Source organism: Rutilus rutilus (assembly GCF_951802725.1).
Source record: "Rutilus rutilus genome assembly, chromosome: 4".
Lineage (NCBI taxonomy): Eukaryota > Metazoa > Chordata > Actinopteri > Cypriniformes > Leuciscidae > Rutilus > Rutilus rutilus.
Window position 1 is genome coordinate 14,932,700 of NC_140212.1, and position 16,825 is coordinate 14,949,524.

The window sequence follows — 16,825 nt, forward strand, 5'->3', positions numbered from 1 at the left end:
ACATTTCTGAGCGTTTGATGACCACAAGATGACCAGTGTGTGCATATGCAGCACCGCAAAATGATGCTTCCATATTGATTTGTTAACATCTAGCGAATCAAAAGTGAGTATTTGAGAATTGCATTGGATTGAGAGGACGCGTATGACATTAATAGATGAGGAAGAGAGATTCGGAGAGAGCGCGTGCTCATTATGGGAGTAGATCTATAGGGCTTTTGGCTGCAGTGCAGCACTGGTGTGTCAGAGCGAGTGGAGGGGAGGAGGGCCGGTGGGCTTCTGTCTCTCTAGCTCCCCCTGGCGTCCAGTAAAGACATTGCTCTGAGATCTGAGTGTGAAAGATGCATGAAGGGAGGAGATCGGCGCTTTTAAGAAATGGAGGAGAGAGCGAAAACCATCACATCAGCACTTTGCTGGCACCCAGTGGATTCAGTAATGGCCTTAGTGACAGGGATATCCAAGGACAGACGTGCATTAACTCGTACCTCGCCTTCTAGCCTTGGGGGCCTGATGCTGGACAGGTGGATGGTCTTGCACTCCCCAGAGTTCAGCTTCACCACGATGGCATCTGCGTTCATGACTTGCATGACCTGCACAGAAGAGGGCAAAAAGAAAATTAAATAATGCAGAGAAAGAGAAAGGAAGGTCAAGCTACCAATGAAAATTCGGGCATAATTTACTTGCCGCAAGTTTGACATTGTTATTTTCAAGAACCAATGATGTTTGATGCTATTGATGTTCAACCTCCACTATTAACCTCATATTTGAATGTTTTATATTTTGTTGTCCATATTTGATGTTTTTATCCATTTTGAAGCACAACAGACATGGCTAACTATTTAAGGGACAAAAAAAATGATTGAGAACACCGCGATTTTGGAACCACAAGATGATGAGCAAAGTCATGGTCATACAAGACTGAGCACACAAAAGTTTCCAGAGACACTGCAACAGTTGTAATATGACGTCACACTCTGTTTGCTAAGCTGAACAGCCAATCAGAGCGCTTTCTCTCACCAGTGTGGTCAAAAAGCTACCAATAACCATAGACAGTAAAAGAAATGGACACAGCGACCCCATTGGATTCAACAGAGACAAAGTGAAGCCAATTAGAAACTCTTACTTCCTGGGGGTCCAGCGTACTGCGCAGACTCAAACTGAGCTCGACGACGTAGATGTGACGTGAGCAAACCGTCTGTGTTCTAGTAGCTGTGCCAAGATCAATCTGAATCATTACCTTCCGAAACTTGCAGAGACGGAGAGCGTGAGTATGAGCTGTCCATGATCTTGGAGCAGGAGAAACTTTTTGTAGGTATTCTGATTAATTATTTTGTCATTTTGCCTCGACGTCCTCCCGATTGCGCGCGAGCTTCTCCTCCTGTCCATACGGTAATCTCTCTACTGTGCGACAGAGAGTCGCGTGGTTATGACGCAATCGTTAGCCTACTTTTACAAAAACTGCTTCTACAGGGCCATAACGTAAGCTACAAGGTAATGGAGCCTTTTATACATTTTCGTGTTTCTTTAGAAATAAATAATGGACAAATGGAGTCTTTAAACGCCTCAGATGTAAAGTTATTCGCTGTCAAAGTGACGCCAAAATGAATGGGAGTCAATGGGATGCTAACAGCAGGTGGGGTTCCGCTAGCCAATAGCGGCGCCCGGGGGTACCTTCAAAATAATACAAATCCCTGCCCCCCTGCCAATAACTGACTATCCACCTTATTCTGCTCAGTCTAAACAATGCGCGCTGCCATGACGACGACTCCGGTTGCCTACTTCCGGTTCGTAGCGCTTGACCTGTACTAGCAGCGAGAGAATGAGTTCAAGCTCCTCATGTGCTGTTGTTGGTTGTTTTAACAATTCAAAAGAAGATTTCAAACTTTTTAGAAACTGAGTGTTTCGAGCATAAGAAGGAGATAATGCCCATGTCCGGTTCCGTATCAGATACATTCAATAAAGTAAACGTTTAGAGTGGTTAGCGTTAAAACTGAACTCATTCTCTCGCTGCTAGTACAGGTCAAGCGCTACGAACCGGAAGTAGGCAACCAGAGTCGTCGTCGTTATGGCAGCGCGCATTGTTTAGAGCAGAATAAGGTGGATAGTACCAAAGTTTAAGAACACACTACAAAAACTGGGCCGAAACTAGCCCGACATTGGCTGACCATTGATTCCTTAAAAGCAACTGCCAGTCAAAACTGAAAAAAAGGCACATCTACAGCAATTAAAGCACTGCATTTGTAACATTTACCACCTTTTTCACACTCAAACTGCCTGCAGCTGTCGATGTTCCCATTTAATTTTTTTTTGTTGTTGTAAAGACTGTTTCCCAGCCTGTTTATTTGTAAAATATTTGTCAGTCACCCTAACATTCAGGAGTGCTATCGAGAGAGCGCACGAGTAGGTGTAAAAAAGGACGAGAGGTGGCGAGCAAGCTCCGCTCGGAGGACAGGAGAGACACACTTGTTGCCAGAGAAACGTTACTGTACTCCACCACGAGCCTTCTGCGGCACAAAAGCAAACAGCTGCAAACAAAACACTTCTCCCACACGGTTCTCAAAAGAACATCCCTCCTCTTTGATTCTCTCATCCTACCACCATTACTTCACCATTTCACTCACACAAGACAATGAAAGCGAGCCAATGGGGAACATAAAAGAGCTGAGAGAGAGAGAGAGAGAAGTGAAACGGTCCATTTTGTTTAAAGGAAAAGGGACAGGAAGAGGATTAAATCGAGCACTTAGAAGTGTGTTAGAGCACGTTTAGCAAAAGATCTACAAAAAATAATAATAAAAAAATAATAAATTGCCCATATGGACAAGATATTTTTGAAAAAAAAGTGAGTGAAGCTTGAACACACAGAAGATGGCACCGTGATGCTAGGGGGTCCATCCCAAAGAAGCCACAATGAATCAAAATAATAATAACAATAACAACAACAATTCAGAAAAATCGCAATTGGACTACTTCCCCAGGTTAAAACTGGCATGTGCTACCTTTGACATCCAGGTTTTAGGACAGAATCATGTTACTTTAGAGCTGAGAGGAATCATGCGTTACATGTGCAGGCTGCATCCAATCACATATGTGGACCATCCCCACAAGACGACAAATGTCACAGAAGCTCTGATGTTTAGAATCCCGTCTGAGTACATCATATCCAATGTCATCTTATATGATCATCAACTCCAAGTTATTTAATAGAGGAGTCAGTGATGTGGAAGATGACGGGGTAATGGATCATATATAACCAGACCTGAACAAGCAGAGGAATGCCTTCAAAAACATGCATTATCTGATCTGAGCAAATGAAGACAAAATTACAGTCTTCAGAGGGACATGGAACAACAGGAAAGAACGACGATATGAGCAGAATTACGGCACAGACTGATAGATCGTCGGGCTTTGAACTGAATCTTCAGAGTGGAAATTAAACGGATCACTTGCAGAAGCATTCGGCTCGGCAGTGATACAGCAGAGAATGTCAGTCAATGCATGTGTGCTGCTTATGTATTCCTAAGCACACTCAGTGCCAAATCAGCAAGGTCACCTGAGCAAATTAGTGGGGGGGGTAGTAGTTGAGCAGAACTGGGAACAGTAAGGAGAACATTTTTTTGCCGTTTCATTAGCAGTCACACATGCAAGGCACTTCACCGCAAGCTGCCAACAGAGATCTTCAGGCCAGATTCATGACTCACTCTGGTACTGCAGCCCATTGAACACGACAGGGAGCCACTGCCACCTACAGATCATCACTAGAACTACATCATAAGGAGTATGATGTTGTGCCCACCCAGTAAACATTACATTTATATATATTTGGTACAAATGTTTTTTTTGTGTGTGTTTTTTTTTACGTATTCAGTGCTTTTCTGTACTGCATTTTGCCTATACTGCTCATTTATTTAACATCTTCAACCATAAAAAAAAAAAAGTACTATAGTAATGATATAACATGGTAATGTCATGGTGCTTTTGATACATGACATAGTAACATGACATAGTACTGAATGATTATCATATTAAACTAGTGTTCAAAAGTTTGGAGTCGGTAAGTGATTTCTGTTTTTGAAAGAATTATCTTATGCTGATCAAGGCAGTAAAACCGTAATATTGTGAAATATTACACTTTAAAATAACTTTTCTATTTTAATACATTTATTTATTTTTTAATCCTGTGATGGCAACGCTGAATTTTCACAGGGGGGCAGGGTTTTCTATTATTTTGAAGGTACCCCCGGGCGCCGCCATTGGCTAGCGGACCCCCACCTGCTGTTAGCATCCCATTGACTCCCATTCATTTTGGCGTCACTTTGACAGCGAATAGCTTCACATCTGAGGCGTTTAAAGACTCCATTTGTCCATTATTTATTTCTAAAGAAACACGAAAATGTATAAAAGGCTTCATTACCTTGTAGCTTCCGTTATGGCCCCGTAGAAGCAGTTTTTGTAAAATTAGGCTAACGATTGCGTCATAACGCGACTCTCTGTCGCACGGTAGAGAATTACCGTATGGACAGGAGGAGAAGCTCGCGGGCAATCGCGGGGACGTGGAGGCAAAGTGACAAAATAATTAATCAGAATACATAGCAAAAGTTTCTCCTGCTCCAAGCTCATGGACACCTCCTACTCACACTCTCCGTCTCTGCAAGTTTAGGAAGGGAATGATTTAGATTTCTCTTGGCACAGCTACTAGAAGACAGACGGGTTGCTCACGTCACATCTACGTCGTCAAGCTCAGTTTGAGTCTGCACATTACGCTCGACCCCCAGGAAGTAAGAGCTTCTATTTGACTTAACTTGTCTCCGTTGAATCCAATGGGGTCGCTGTGTCCAGTTTATATACTGTCTATGAATTTTCAGCACCACTACTCCAGTTTTCAGTCACATGAATGATCCTTCAGAAATCATTCTGAAATAGGATTTGCTGCTCAAGAAACTTTTCTTATTAATGTTAAAAACCATTCTACTGGTACTTTTTTTTTTTTTTTTTTACCGTGATACTGAGGATTCTTTGATGAATAGAAAGTGAAACAAAAAAGCATTTATTTGAAATAGAAATCTTTTGTAACATTTACTTTATAAATACAATTTTGATCAATTCAATGCATCCTCATACAAAACTATATATTTTACTGACCCCAAACTTTTGAACGGTAGTGTATATACCATGCTATTTACAGTGAAGCTTTGTTGTATGATTAAGTAACAATGGTAATACCAAGTAAAAAATTATACATGGTATTATTTTGGCCTGACAATATCTTATTGTAATAAAGAATGTTTTAATAAAACTACATATGGTTCAAGTTTATGGTTTATAATTAAATTAAAACAAAGCAACCTTAGCTGAAATGTAAAAAATCTTCTAATAGAAAAATATAATTAAAATATTATTATTATTGGTGTTGTTGAATAATAATACTATTATTATTAGTATTACTAATACTATTACTGTTATTATTAAACTTCCTAAAAATCATCTGAAGGCCAGGAAATGCAAGCCAATTACAACAGCTAGACCTGTGTGCCAGGACACAGAAACAGCTTACAAATACTTGCCATTCTGCCTTTGTCAGTAGCTTTTTCTATTGAGTTTCTCTCTCTCTCTCACACACACACTCTCCTAAATACACACTCGTATACACATTTTCAAAGTATATCTTCCTCTCCCAGCTCAAAGAGATCTGAGGCAAGCTAAAGCTCATATAAATGTTTTATTCTTTACTTCTGGTATTTTCTGACTCAGGCAAAAACACACTTTTGTGTCTGCGGATTTTGAAACTAATTCTGTAAGCAGATTGCAGAGCAACACCTTTACATAACCAAAGGCCAAGCATGAATATTTTAAAGGTCTTGAAGTTCAGTGAAACAGCCTTACTTTAAGGAGAATGAAGAAACTTTCTGCAAAAGCACAGTTGCTGACTTAGGAGAGAACAAACAGTGTCAACATATCAATTAAGCCCAGGCGGCAGCGGTTTAAACAAAGTTAACAAACATTACTGATGTGGCAATATCAGTAACCTTACAAATTATTCCTTGATCTTAAAAGTCAACATGAAACCACATTCACAGCCCATTTTACCAGCATACTGCGATGCATTTCCAAATGAAACAAAATATTCAAAAAAGGAGGAAAAGATTTGATTTTATCCATTGGGAACAGAGTGGTGCGGGAATGACGTCAGAACCCGAAAGTCTAATTCGCCACTGGTTCCTTCAAGATGGCTATGGTGTTTTAGAATTGTTTTTTTGAGTAAAATAAAGCTTGTGGTAAACATAATTTGACAGCACTTTGCCATTTTGTTGCACTGCACACACTCACACCCCAAGATGTCTTATCTAGTAACTTGTTAGAAACTTGCGTTTTCAAAAATTAACAAATGCTTCAAAATTCGCATTTTCGCTATGGGTGTGTGTAATTTAAGTTGTAGAACAAAACGTCAAAGTAGAATCAAATTTTGTTTACCGCAGGCTTTATTTTACACATAAATCGTAAAACCCCATAGGAAAATCTCGAAGGAACCAGCTGCGAATTAGTCTTCCGGGTTTCTAACGTCATCCTTGCACCACTGAATAAGATTGTGAGATGTGATCAGCAGCCTAAAAATAATATTGTTTGTTAACACTATTTTTGCCACCTGCATGACACAAGAGATGTAATTTGCAAAGCAAAGTCATTTCAGAATCTTACCGACCTCAAACTTTTGCACAGCAGTTTAAGAAAGAAAACGGGTCAATTTCATGTTCAATCTAGAGACTCTTTCAGACTCAACTGTTTTTCTAAAAGTCAAAACTTGAGAAAAGCAAATAACCCTTAAAGTTATCATTATGCCTTTTTATCTTTCTTCAAGCATTCTGTTCCAGGGCCACGAAAGCAGATATTCAGCGGTAATTTAACAGGGGAGCGCTGAAGACTGCAGCTGAACAGAACCGCTGAGACGGCCCAAGGCTGACTTTACAGAGTATGCAAAATGAAATGAAACACCTGAGACCTGAAAGGCCTGCCTCGCTGACAGACACAATAGAGAACAAGGCGTCAGGGAGATGAGTATGTCAACCGCACTCAGCACTTTAAGAGACGGCGGTGCTCAAATATTCTTCAGAAGCCTTGTAATAAAGGAGTTTGTAGAACAGACAGAGTAGAGACGGTCATTTGTTATCATGTTGGGTCTCAGCTGGTGAAATGTCAAGCTTTGCTAGAGTGGAAGCGTCGACCTAAACTCTGCAGACTTCTCCTCACGTTATTTATAGACGTTCTAAGCAAAACAAGTCTAAGTCTAGAGATCAAGAGTTTGGCTGGAGGGTCCGAGGGCTGATTTTAGATCAACAGGTTTCAGTGACCTTCAGCGAGAAGAACTTTTGAAGTTCAGAACTGCAACATCATCTATATAAGAAATTAGTAGTGTAACAATCAGATTAGATTTGTTCAGATTTCTAATGGCTCGTTTTTACCTTTATCATGTGTAGCCATAAAGTATTACTTTTCTTTTAACCTGAATACTTGTGAATGTACATATCTTAAGTATCATCTTTTTTTTTTAAGAACTAACAACTAGAACTAACCTTGCTTTGTAAAAAAACAAAAATGTCAATTTATTTGATATTTTAAAGGTATAGCGGAGGATTTTTTACTTCCGGGTGGATCACCTATACTATTGGTCCTCCTAATTGTCAATCATTCTGGTGAATCAATCAAACTTTTCAAAAAGTGGAGAGGGCGGGTCTTATCTAAAATTCGAAAAGATCCTCCACTATACCTTTAAGAAACGTATTGACCTTCACACACAGTCATGAGGGTCTGCAGGGCTCCTCTCTGAGATCACTTCCTGTTCTATAAGAATTTTTCTGAACATATCTGCATGTTGGTTGCTCCACATGACTTTGATTTATTTTCAATTACTCATAATATTTTGAAGGGATAGTTCACCCAAAAATGAAAATTCTGACATTTACTCCCCCTCATGTCGTTTCAAACAATCAAGACTTTCGTTCATCTTTGGAACACAACTGAAGATATTTTTAATAAAAATCTGAGCCAGTTTTGTGCTCTCCATTGACAGCTACACAACTACCACTTTTTTCAAAAAGTTCATAATGAGATTGCAAAACTAATCCATATGAATTGAGTGGTTTAGTCCAGATTTTATGAAGAGACTCGATCACTTTAAATGATGAAACGTCAAATTGTCAGTTGCGTAGCGGTCAATGGAGGGACAGATCTCGATCAGATTTCATTTGTGTTCCGAAGATGACAAAGTCTTATGGGTTTGGAATGACATGAGGGCGAGTAATTAATGACAGAATTTTCATTTTTGGGTGAACTAACTCTTTAAATGTAGGAATGTAACAGAAAATTTCATCTATATTGTGGCTTCCATCCAAATGTAACGGATGTATCGAAAAAGAAAAACGTAGGGCTTTCAATGAGCTTTTTCGTCTTCATTTTGATTTTCATTATTTTGGTTTCATGCATTTTAAAATAATTAATAAATCAATAAAAAATTGCATTGTGTCATTGGTTCTTGTATAACGATTCTGTGGTTTGTCGCTATTAAGGTTGCACAGATTGAAACCGAAATACTTTCAAACTAAGTGAGAACAAAGACTTACCTTTGCTACAAATTGCCTGTCCTTCTGGTCCAGATTGGCTGTGGGAGCAACATAGTCTTTCCAGATTCTTACTTTACGCTCTTTCGCTGAACTGCAGGGTTTTAGAGAGAGAGAAATAAGCCATTTTACCAAAATGAAGCACTGCATAAAGGACATCCGTGCGCACTTAATTGGAATAAAGACACAACCTTGTATGTCCATATCATATTTCATTGCGATTGTGTCTAACGCTTCAGTAAACTAGCAGGTGGGCATAAGGGCAGGTGTTCTTGAACAGCTGTGTGATAAGTTGCCACATTTGCTAAACTATTCTGCTGAAACATGAAGTAAGAGCAGCCTGAGACAGTCTAAAGCACTGTCTGATCCAGCAGCTGAAATGTCAGGCGTATTTGAAATGTATAGCGAACTAGGGCAGACAACTGTCCGACTCAGAAGCACTGACCGTTCTGCTGCTCTGAGTTTCTCAGCACCCTGGGTATACACAGCCATTGACCAGTCCACGCAACGTGCAAAGCCTTCCTTCAACAGCAACTCTGTGATGTTCCCATTCTGTAACGACCACACACAAACACAGGATTTCAAATTATTATTCGCACTAGGGATGCCAAAAGTACCAGTTTTTTACCTAATTTTCAAAAGTTTACTTGAATGCCTTATATTGTTGATAGAGATCTCATGCATTGTTTACTTTATTTTGTTCTTTTGCTTGTAATGATTCTATGTTTTTAATGTTCTAACTGACTTGTCTTGAACAATTGCTTAAGAACTTGAACCAATGTTTACTTAGTATTTACTTCATTTTAATTAGTATTACTTATGCTGCTGTATCAAAATTGGTATGCATCATTTCCCTTAATTACTTAGTTTTATCATTGCGGTTTGTGTGTGGAATGTTAAAAACTCAACACAACCTCTCTCTCTGCATTACGTGCATGGTTTTCCAACCTGCACTGAGATGTTCATCTCACACACTTTAAAATTTTGGATCTAGCATAAATATGAACGGCCAAAAATGTTTATGCTTGGGTTCAACTGAAGTTATTAAAGATCAATCAGAAAGCTGGTCTTGGATGATGTGGCTTCATACCGGATGCAGGATGGTACCCAGAATGACCTGGTTGGGGCAGGACTCCAAAATGATCTGCACATCTCTCTGAAGAAGTCGTGACTCTGTGAAGAACTTTGCCTCTGCTGCAAAGGGCTCGGGGATCTCGCTGCCATCTGCCTCCCGTTTAAACGTAGGGCACTGGAGACACAGATTTTTCATATGCGTTACAGAAAATATACATTGTCTGAAATCTATTGGGACATACTAAAAAACAAACCTCGGAAAACAATATACAATCATACTTAAAGAAGGAAAACCCTTTCTTGAAAAGCCACTGAGTGGAAACTCTAGTTCTACCACTAACACACTTAATTTAATACAACTTTAGAGTTCCTTTTTTCATGATTAGTGAGATTAAGCAGTAAGATGGTCAACTGAATTCATGGAACAGGTCTGGTCAAAGAAAACCTTGAGGGAATCTCTCAGGGCTAACCATCAAGAGATACATAGAGAAGAACTAATGAGAAAATCATGAAAGCATGAGATATATTGGGTCTCAGGGGTTCTGCCTAAAGAAATTGGTTCTCTCTTATTCATAGAATTACATATAGAAGGACTGAAACTCACCTTGACTCCAGACAGCATGACTGTCACCAGATAGTGGTCGGGCAGAAGTAGCGCTCGAACCATGCAGCCATCACGCACATGTTCAATAATGGCTGTGCGTATAAGAAAAAGGTAGAAAGTAAGTTAGTGAAGGACAAAACTTTAAATCTCCCATTTTTCCGCTGCTTTTATGCACAAAATGAAAACTACGGAACAGTCAGTAATACATTTTGAATGTTTTTGAGTATCTTATGTTTACCAAGGCTGCATTTATTTGATTAAAAAAAATCCAGGAAAAACAGTAATATTGGGATATATTACAATTTAAAATAACTTCATATGATATGGCATGACATGGTTTTCACAATAACTGTGAAAATAATATAGTATTATAATATTATAACCATTTTTGCTGACACCGTGGTACATTTTATCAGGATTTGTTTGAAAAATAGAAAGTTCAGGTAACATTTGTAATATGTTAAAAGTCCTTTATCAATTTAGAATAACAGTAGGCTAAACATTTGAAAAAAAAACCCATTACGAACTATTCTAATAGTTAAAACCAAGACAATTCAGCATGTTAATGATTTGATTGTTGATACTAATTTTGTTTTTCCTATTCAAATTGTCAGCCCACTTCACAAAGTTCATGTGATGTCACGGCATGTGGGAAGCTGACAGTATGTAAACAGGCCTCTCTAGTTCTGCATGGTGCCTTGACTTGAAGAGAGCAAATTGGCATGTTTAAAACTCACTTGGCATTACTGCACAGTGAGGGCCGTGAAATAATTCACTAAGAAGGTGGCTCACAGTCACGCTGGAATGGGTCATGTGGCCAAGGGTGTTTAAATTCATTATTACAAACAACGTCGCAACTTTGACTTCTGATTAGCATCTAATAAGCTTGTTAGCTGCGGGGGGAAATGGTGCAAATTTCTATAGCATTTAATGACTCAGTTGTTCATTTGCAGCGAGCTGGCGAGCCCTCTAATGGAGGTTAACTCTCATCAGGGTTAGTATTCAGTTTGAATAGGAGAATTGAGCTGTGTGAAGAGCTGTGAAGAGGGAAAAAAATGGGCATCTGGAAGAATGAGACACTCCAGAGAGCATTATTAGTGTGTTCAATTTTAGCTTTTGTCTGAAGGAAACACTAAACTGTATGTATTAATTCTAAGGTAGGCCTGGTGGAACTCACCGTGCAAAACTCCCCAAAGTCTTTATGATATAGTGGTCCCCAATGTTGGGGCAAGTTACTTTTAAAAGTAATGCATTACAAAATTGTGTTACTCCCTAAAAAGGTAACTAATTGCGTTAGTTACTTTTAATGAAAAGTAACGTGTTGCATTCATTTTGCGTTACTTTTTCTGACCTGGTCTGGGCTTGCTTGTTTTATAGTAACAAAAAATAATAATAATAATAATTTCGGCTTTTTCACACCAAAAGTGGAATGAATAAGCAAATGCAATGAAGTAAATGCAAATTCATGTCTGTACAGTAAAGAACGCAGCTCAAAGAAACCTTTCAGGTGGACTGCAATTTTTGGATTGAGCAGACGCAGGAAAGAAAGTTTAACACTCTTTCTTAAGCAATAAAAACAAATGAAGTTTAACTACAGCAATTTTTGGATCATCAAAGGTCAGCAGAAAAGACACTGGTTAATAAAGTGAGATTAAATGCATAAAGTATATTTGTGTTATTTAACATTAAATTGCAGGGTTTCATAATATTCTGAGTTTGCATTTCACAGTTTTTATTAGTTTTGAGGAATACTGAATCTGTTTTTGTGCAAGTGAGATGAGTAAATGCAGTGCTCACAATTAATCTAGAACTACAATATCCATCATGTTTACACAGCGCTCACAACACTTCTGCACTTTCTCTGGTTTCTCTCAACATGGGGACAAGAGAGTTGTCAGTCAAAAGAAGAGAAAAATGAACTTGCTTTACTTGTTTGAAAAAAGTAACTCAGTATTTGGTTGTAAATTTAAAAGTAATAAGTTACTTTACTCGTTACTTGTAAAAAAAAGTAATCTGATTACGTAACTCGCATTACTTGTAATGCTTGTTATTACTTATAATATATAATTGTATGATTATGTCAATGTATGACCTTGCTTTACTCATTAAAATCAAGTTTATTAGTTTATTAGTAAATCTGCATTTATGAATATGAAATTGGAACTTGAACACTTGTGATGTTTGCCCCAGCATTTATGTGTACTGGCCTTCAAGAGCAAAATATGTGATCCACAAACCAAGCTTACCATTGACTGGTTTCTGGTGGAGGGAGTCTACAAAGTTGCGAGGGTTCTCGATGGTATACTTCAAATCTCGAACGGTGTGTGAGCCTCCACCCTCAGACCACAGTCCCTTTTTACCAGACTTGGCTTGGTCCTCCAAATCACACAGTCTTGCCTGCTCAGGACTGAAACATACAGAAGTGCACAAAGTCCAGTATATATCAAATTACAGACCACAAGAGTTTGGAGAACTAAAAATAAGACCAGATCATTTTAGTCTGCCTTTCTTTTCCCTTGGGACTTCAATGCTCTGAGCAACAGATATAGAGGTCTTTCACAGAGAGCAGCACCTTTCTGAGACCTTGATAAGCTCTTCAAATGGGTTTGTTCATTATCAAAAGCCAACACATGTTTCAATTAATTCCTCTGTTGTTCTAAAAGCCGTCATTATCTTTAAGGGGAATTAAACAGTCTGACCATGGCAGACACTCGTCAGTTTTTTTAATAAGGCTCTGTCAATGCAAGTAGTGCTGGCCTTAATAATGAACAGACTTAAAGAGGTAAGACAGAAAGACAGACAGACAGAAAGAACAAGAGAGGGATGAATCAGAATCTATGATGAAAACTGGGTTTTTTTCTTACTGGCGAAAAAATGTGGGTGGTGAAAGTCAATTAATTAAAGACCCAGTTTGACCAGAGGCCCTGTCAATTATGTATCAGCTCCTGCTTTAATGTATTGGCTCAGACAGCAAACAAATTATGAAATCAAATGATGAATTACAGGAGTTTTGATGGCAAGATCGCAGAGATTGAATAATAAAACACATTCAATGATAATTTAATCTTCAATATTCATATCTTACTGAAACTAGATGAAGAGACAAGATTCAAAGTGCCTTTTAGATATACCAGATCTACTGAAGAGCTTGCTTGCTGAATTTGTAATAGGCACTTCTCTATAGTGATATTATTTTAATGCATGTGAGATTTGAAACTTGCTGAAAAATCACCTACACTTAATACAGGACATGGATAAGAAATGCAGTCTCTCTGCATACCTTTGTCACCAATTTTAAACTACTAAGCTAAAGTTACTGCCGGAGGAATAATCATAATACAACTGGAATTTTATTTTTACTGTTATTGTTTTTATTGTTGCTGCATATATATTATGTTTAATCTCCAATCGTATCTACGATATAATGCTTTCCGATCATTACGCTCAAACCCAGAGGATATGATGCATTTACTTTTTGAAAATAGTTATTTTTGAATAAATCGACTGTGGGCTGGAAATATTCCTTTATTTGAACAACTTCAATTTTTTTTTTCTAATACTTGATAGATTCAGAAACTGAAGTAAGTGTATGAAAGCAATGTTAAGTTAAATGGTAAGTCTGGACTCACAATTAATATTTTATGGGATGTATAAACTTTCAAATGATCATTAATGTAATATGTTGGTTGTATTCTATTTTTGCATTTCTTTAATAAAAAGGTGGTCAGACTGAGAAGTATTGCACATACACATGTAACGGACGTAGGCCAGTAAGAGCTGTGGTCTTTAGCGTCCTTGTTAGCACGCCCACCTCCCGTGCCAGAGACGCCAGTTTAAATCCCAATCGGAGCAGATCAAGAAGGACCAGTCACATTTGGTGCCGTGACCCGGATAGGAGTGAGGTTTAGGAGTGTAATGGACGTAGGCCTAGAGTGCGTATCCCATACAATAACAACTCGCTGCTTAACTACCAAAGTATGATGCATCATTGAAGAAATCAACTACTGTAGTCAATATTTGAAGTGAATCAAAACCTTTCATCGAAGTTATACATGAATTTTGAACAATACCAGTTCTTGTCTTAGGACAACTTTGATTAACTTTTTTGATCCACTTCAAATGTTGACTACTGTAGTTAAATCACGACTGTTTCCCGAAACCATGTTGTCGCATGGTATTTATGTATTTTTGTTTAAGATAAGGATTTTTTAAGTCCACATGTCTTGCAAACATGAAACTATGTTTCTAACCACAGGTTTGCAAATGTGCGAATGTTTGTTGGAACTATGGTTTTGAGAAACACAGACTCATTGAACTATTCTTATAACAACGAAACTTGCGACCATAGTTGGCTAACAACGCACCCCAGTAAGAGCTGTGTGTGTAAACCTCACTCAAGAGGCATTAGCGGCCTTGTTAGCGAGGCTGCCTCCCACGCCGAATTCGAATCCTGCTTAGAGTGGGTTAAGTAGGACCGTTTACACATGGCTTACTGGCTTGCACGCTCCACCTTTAAATCATGAAATATGCGTAGGAATAACAACAGTCTTTATTTCATCATACATACTTGCTTAGTACCAACAATTCTGAATGTCTTTTAAATATCAAAAGACAAATACCTGGAAAATTTAGCAAATAACTGATCTGTTCTTTATCTAATGTGTTATAATAGTCAGCCCAGTTCCTTTCAAACTCTATTTAGTTTCCAGGCAGACTGATAAAGACCTGTAAACCCCATCTCCAGGAAGTCACATTGCAGTCAGGCAATTTCATTGGACCATTTGTATGTGCAAATGGTTACAACACAGACTGTCCGCGGCCCATGGGAGTCTAGGATACTGCCACGTCTAATGGACACAAACACAAAGCTCACAAGATTCAAACCAGACATCTGGGTTCGTCTTCCAGCCTTTTCTGATATGCAAAACGACAATCCACAGGACAGATGTTAATACCCAACTCTTATTTAAAACTCACTCATGTAGTAACAGGAAAGCCCGGTAGAGCAAATGTCAAAGAAAAGTCGCCTTCTGCCTACTAAATGACAAGATCAAAGCTCCAATTATCTAAGCCTTCATAAATTTTAACTACGAGAAATAAGAGGCTGCCAAATCTCCACAGCCATCTTGAGCGGTCTTTGTCTTGTAAAGTTTTATTTTCTTTAATCTTTTTAAAAGTGTGTCAGAGGGAGAGGAGTGGGCATCCATCCCAGCTCAGCTGTGCCTAATTGAGAGCTGGTGGGCAGAGCGCGGCCCAGGTTTAAACACGACTCCTTTTGAGATTATGATAGCCGATCCAGAGGGCTGTGATGGGCCACAGCAGGCCTGGCTAATGAGAAGGATTTTCAGGGGCTGTGGAGAGACCAGCGGGGCTAACACCACTGTCTCCTGCGGGGAAAATGAGGCTAAAGCAAACCGATTCCACTGGCAATTGTTCAGGGCCATTTCACAGAGTGGCCTGCATACGCATCATTAAGTCCCAAAAGCTTGGGACAATATTACATCGCTGCTAGCCAGAGGGAGAAGGGCAGATAGAAGAGACGTGTAAAGAGCAGATGTGACTAAAAGAGGGAGTGAGAAATCAAATGGAGAAATATCAAAAGCAATAACGTTTGATAAATCAAGAGAGTGTCTAATGCAACTTCATTAAAGGCAAACACTGCCCCCTGCAGGACAAATAATGAGTTTTTACAATAAAACCACTGTGACAACACAAATGATCTCAGCCAAACGGGAAAACATAGCCAGCATTGTGAAGGCTTTGACAATAGGTGCAAGAACCGTACTGACACTAGTTGTTTGACGCTTTGGGAAAGAAAATACGTAGGTTTCTTACTTGTTTCCTCTGATGCCTTCTCTGCGAACTGCTGCAAGACCCTCGGCCACCAGGGACTCTGCGATATTTTCTCCTGATGTGTCTTTGGAGAGATCAAACCCAGAAGAGACGTGTTACTATAACAACACTAAAGTAAACACATCGGCCCAATTCAAGCATGCCAAACGCTCTTATAATTTAGTAAAACATGACCCAGAATGCGCTTCAGATCAGCACATGTGAACTCACCTTTTCCCAGGTACACCATGCCGTATTCTCTGCCTTGAGGTGTTTTATTCTCAACGGTGAAGCAGACTTCTTTGCCGATTACCTTTTTACGCATGAACTCTCGTGCCTGGAAAGCCCATGGCTGCAAAGAACACACAAAGCTATTTACAGCCATTCAGCACTGGAGGATGTGCATTAGCAACTAAAGAGTCGCTATTCACTCTAGCGGGAATGAAAATGTTTTAACAAAACCGTATAAATGACCTGCGGACATTTTTTTTTATATAATGAGGTGTAGAATTAAAGGATTCAAAACACCTTGGAGTTACTAAGGAAAAATGTCACAAGATGCAATGAACTAAAGTGATTTTATGCACAACACAATTAATTGGCTTATATATATGCATTAAATACATTGGTTGGAAATAGCAAGTGACAAATACCAAGCAAACAAACAAACAAACACTAGTCTGATGCGCGTTCTTAGTACGACAATCTG

At 38.9% G+C, this 16,825-nt stretch overlaps 1 protein-coding gene across 1 annotated transcript in view; it reads right to left on the minus strand.

The window, feature by feature from the left end:
* Positions 1-16,825, minus strand: part of snd1 (staphylococcal nuclease and tudor domain containing 1) — a 169,569-nt gene that overhangs the window by 147,573 nt on the left and 5,171 nt on the right. The window contains exons 3-10 of the mRNA XM_084407141.1: positions 16,348-16,468; positions 16,120-16,201; positions 12,531-12,691; positions 10,285-10,376; positions 9,697-9,855; positions 9,052-9,158; positions 8,610-8,700; positions 483-587 (exon numbers count right to left, since the gene is read on the minus strand). Of these exons, the coding sequence (XP_084263267.1) occupies positions 483-587; positions 8,610-8,700; positions 9,052-9,158; positions 9,697-9,855; positions 10,285-10,376; positions 12,531-12,691; positions 16,120-16,201; positions 16,348-16,468 (918 nt within the window). The remainder of the gene's footprint in view (positions 1-482; positions 588-8,609; positions 8,701-9,051; positions 9,159-9,696; positions 9,856-10,284; positions 10,377-12,530; positions 12,692-16,119; positions 16,202-16,347; positions 16,469-16,825) is intronic.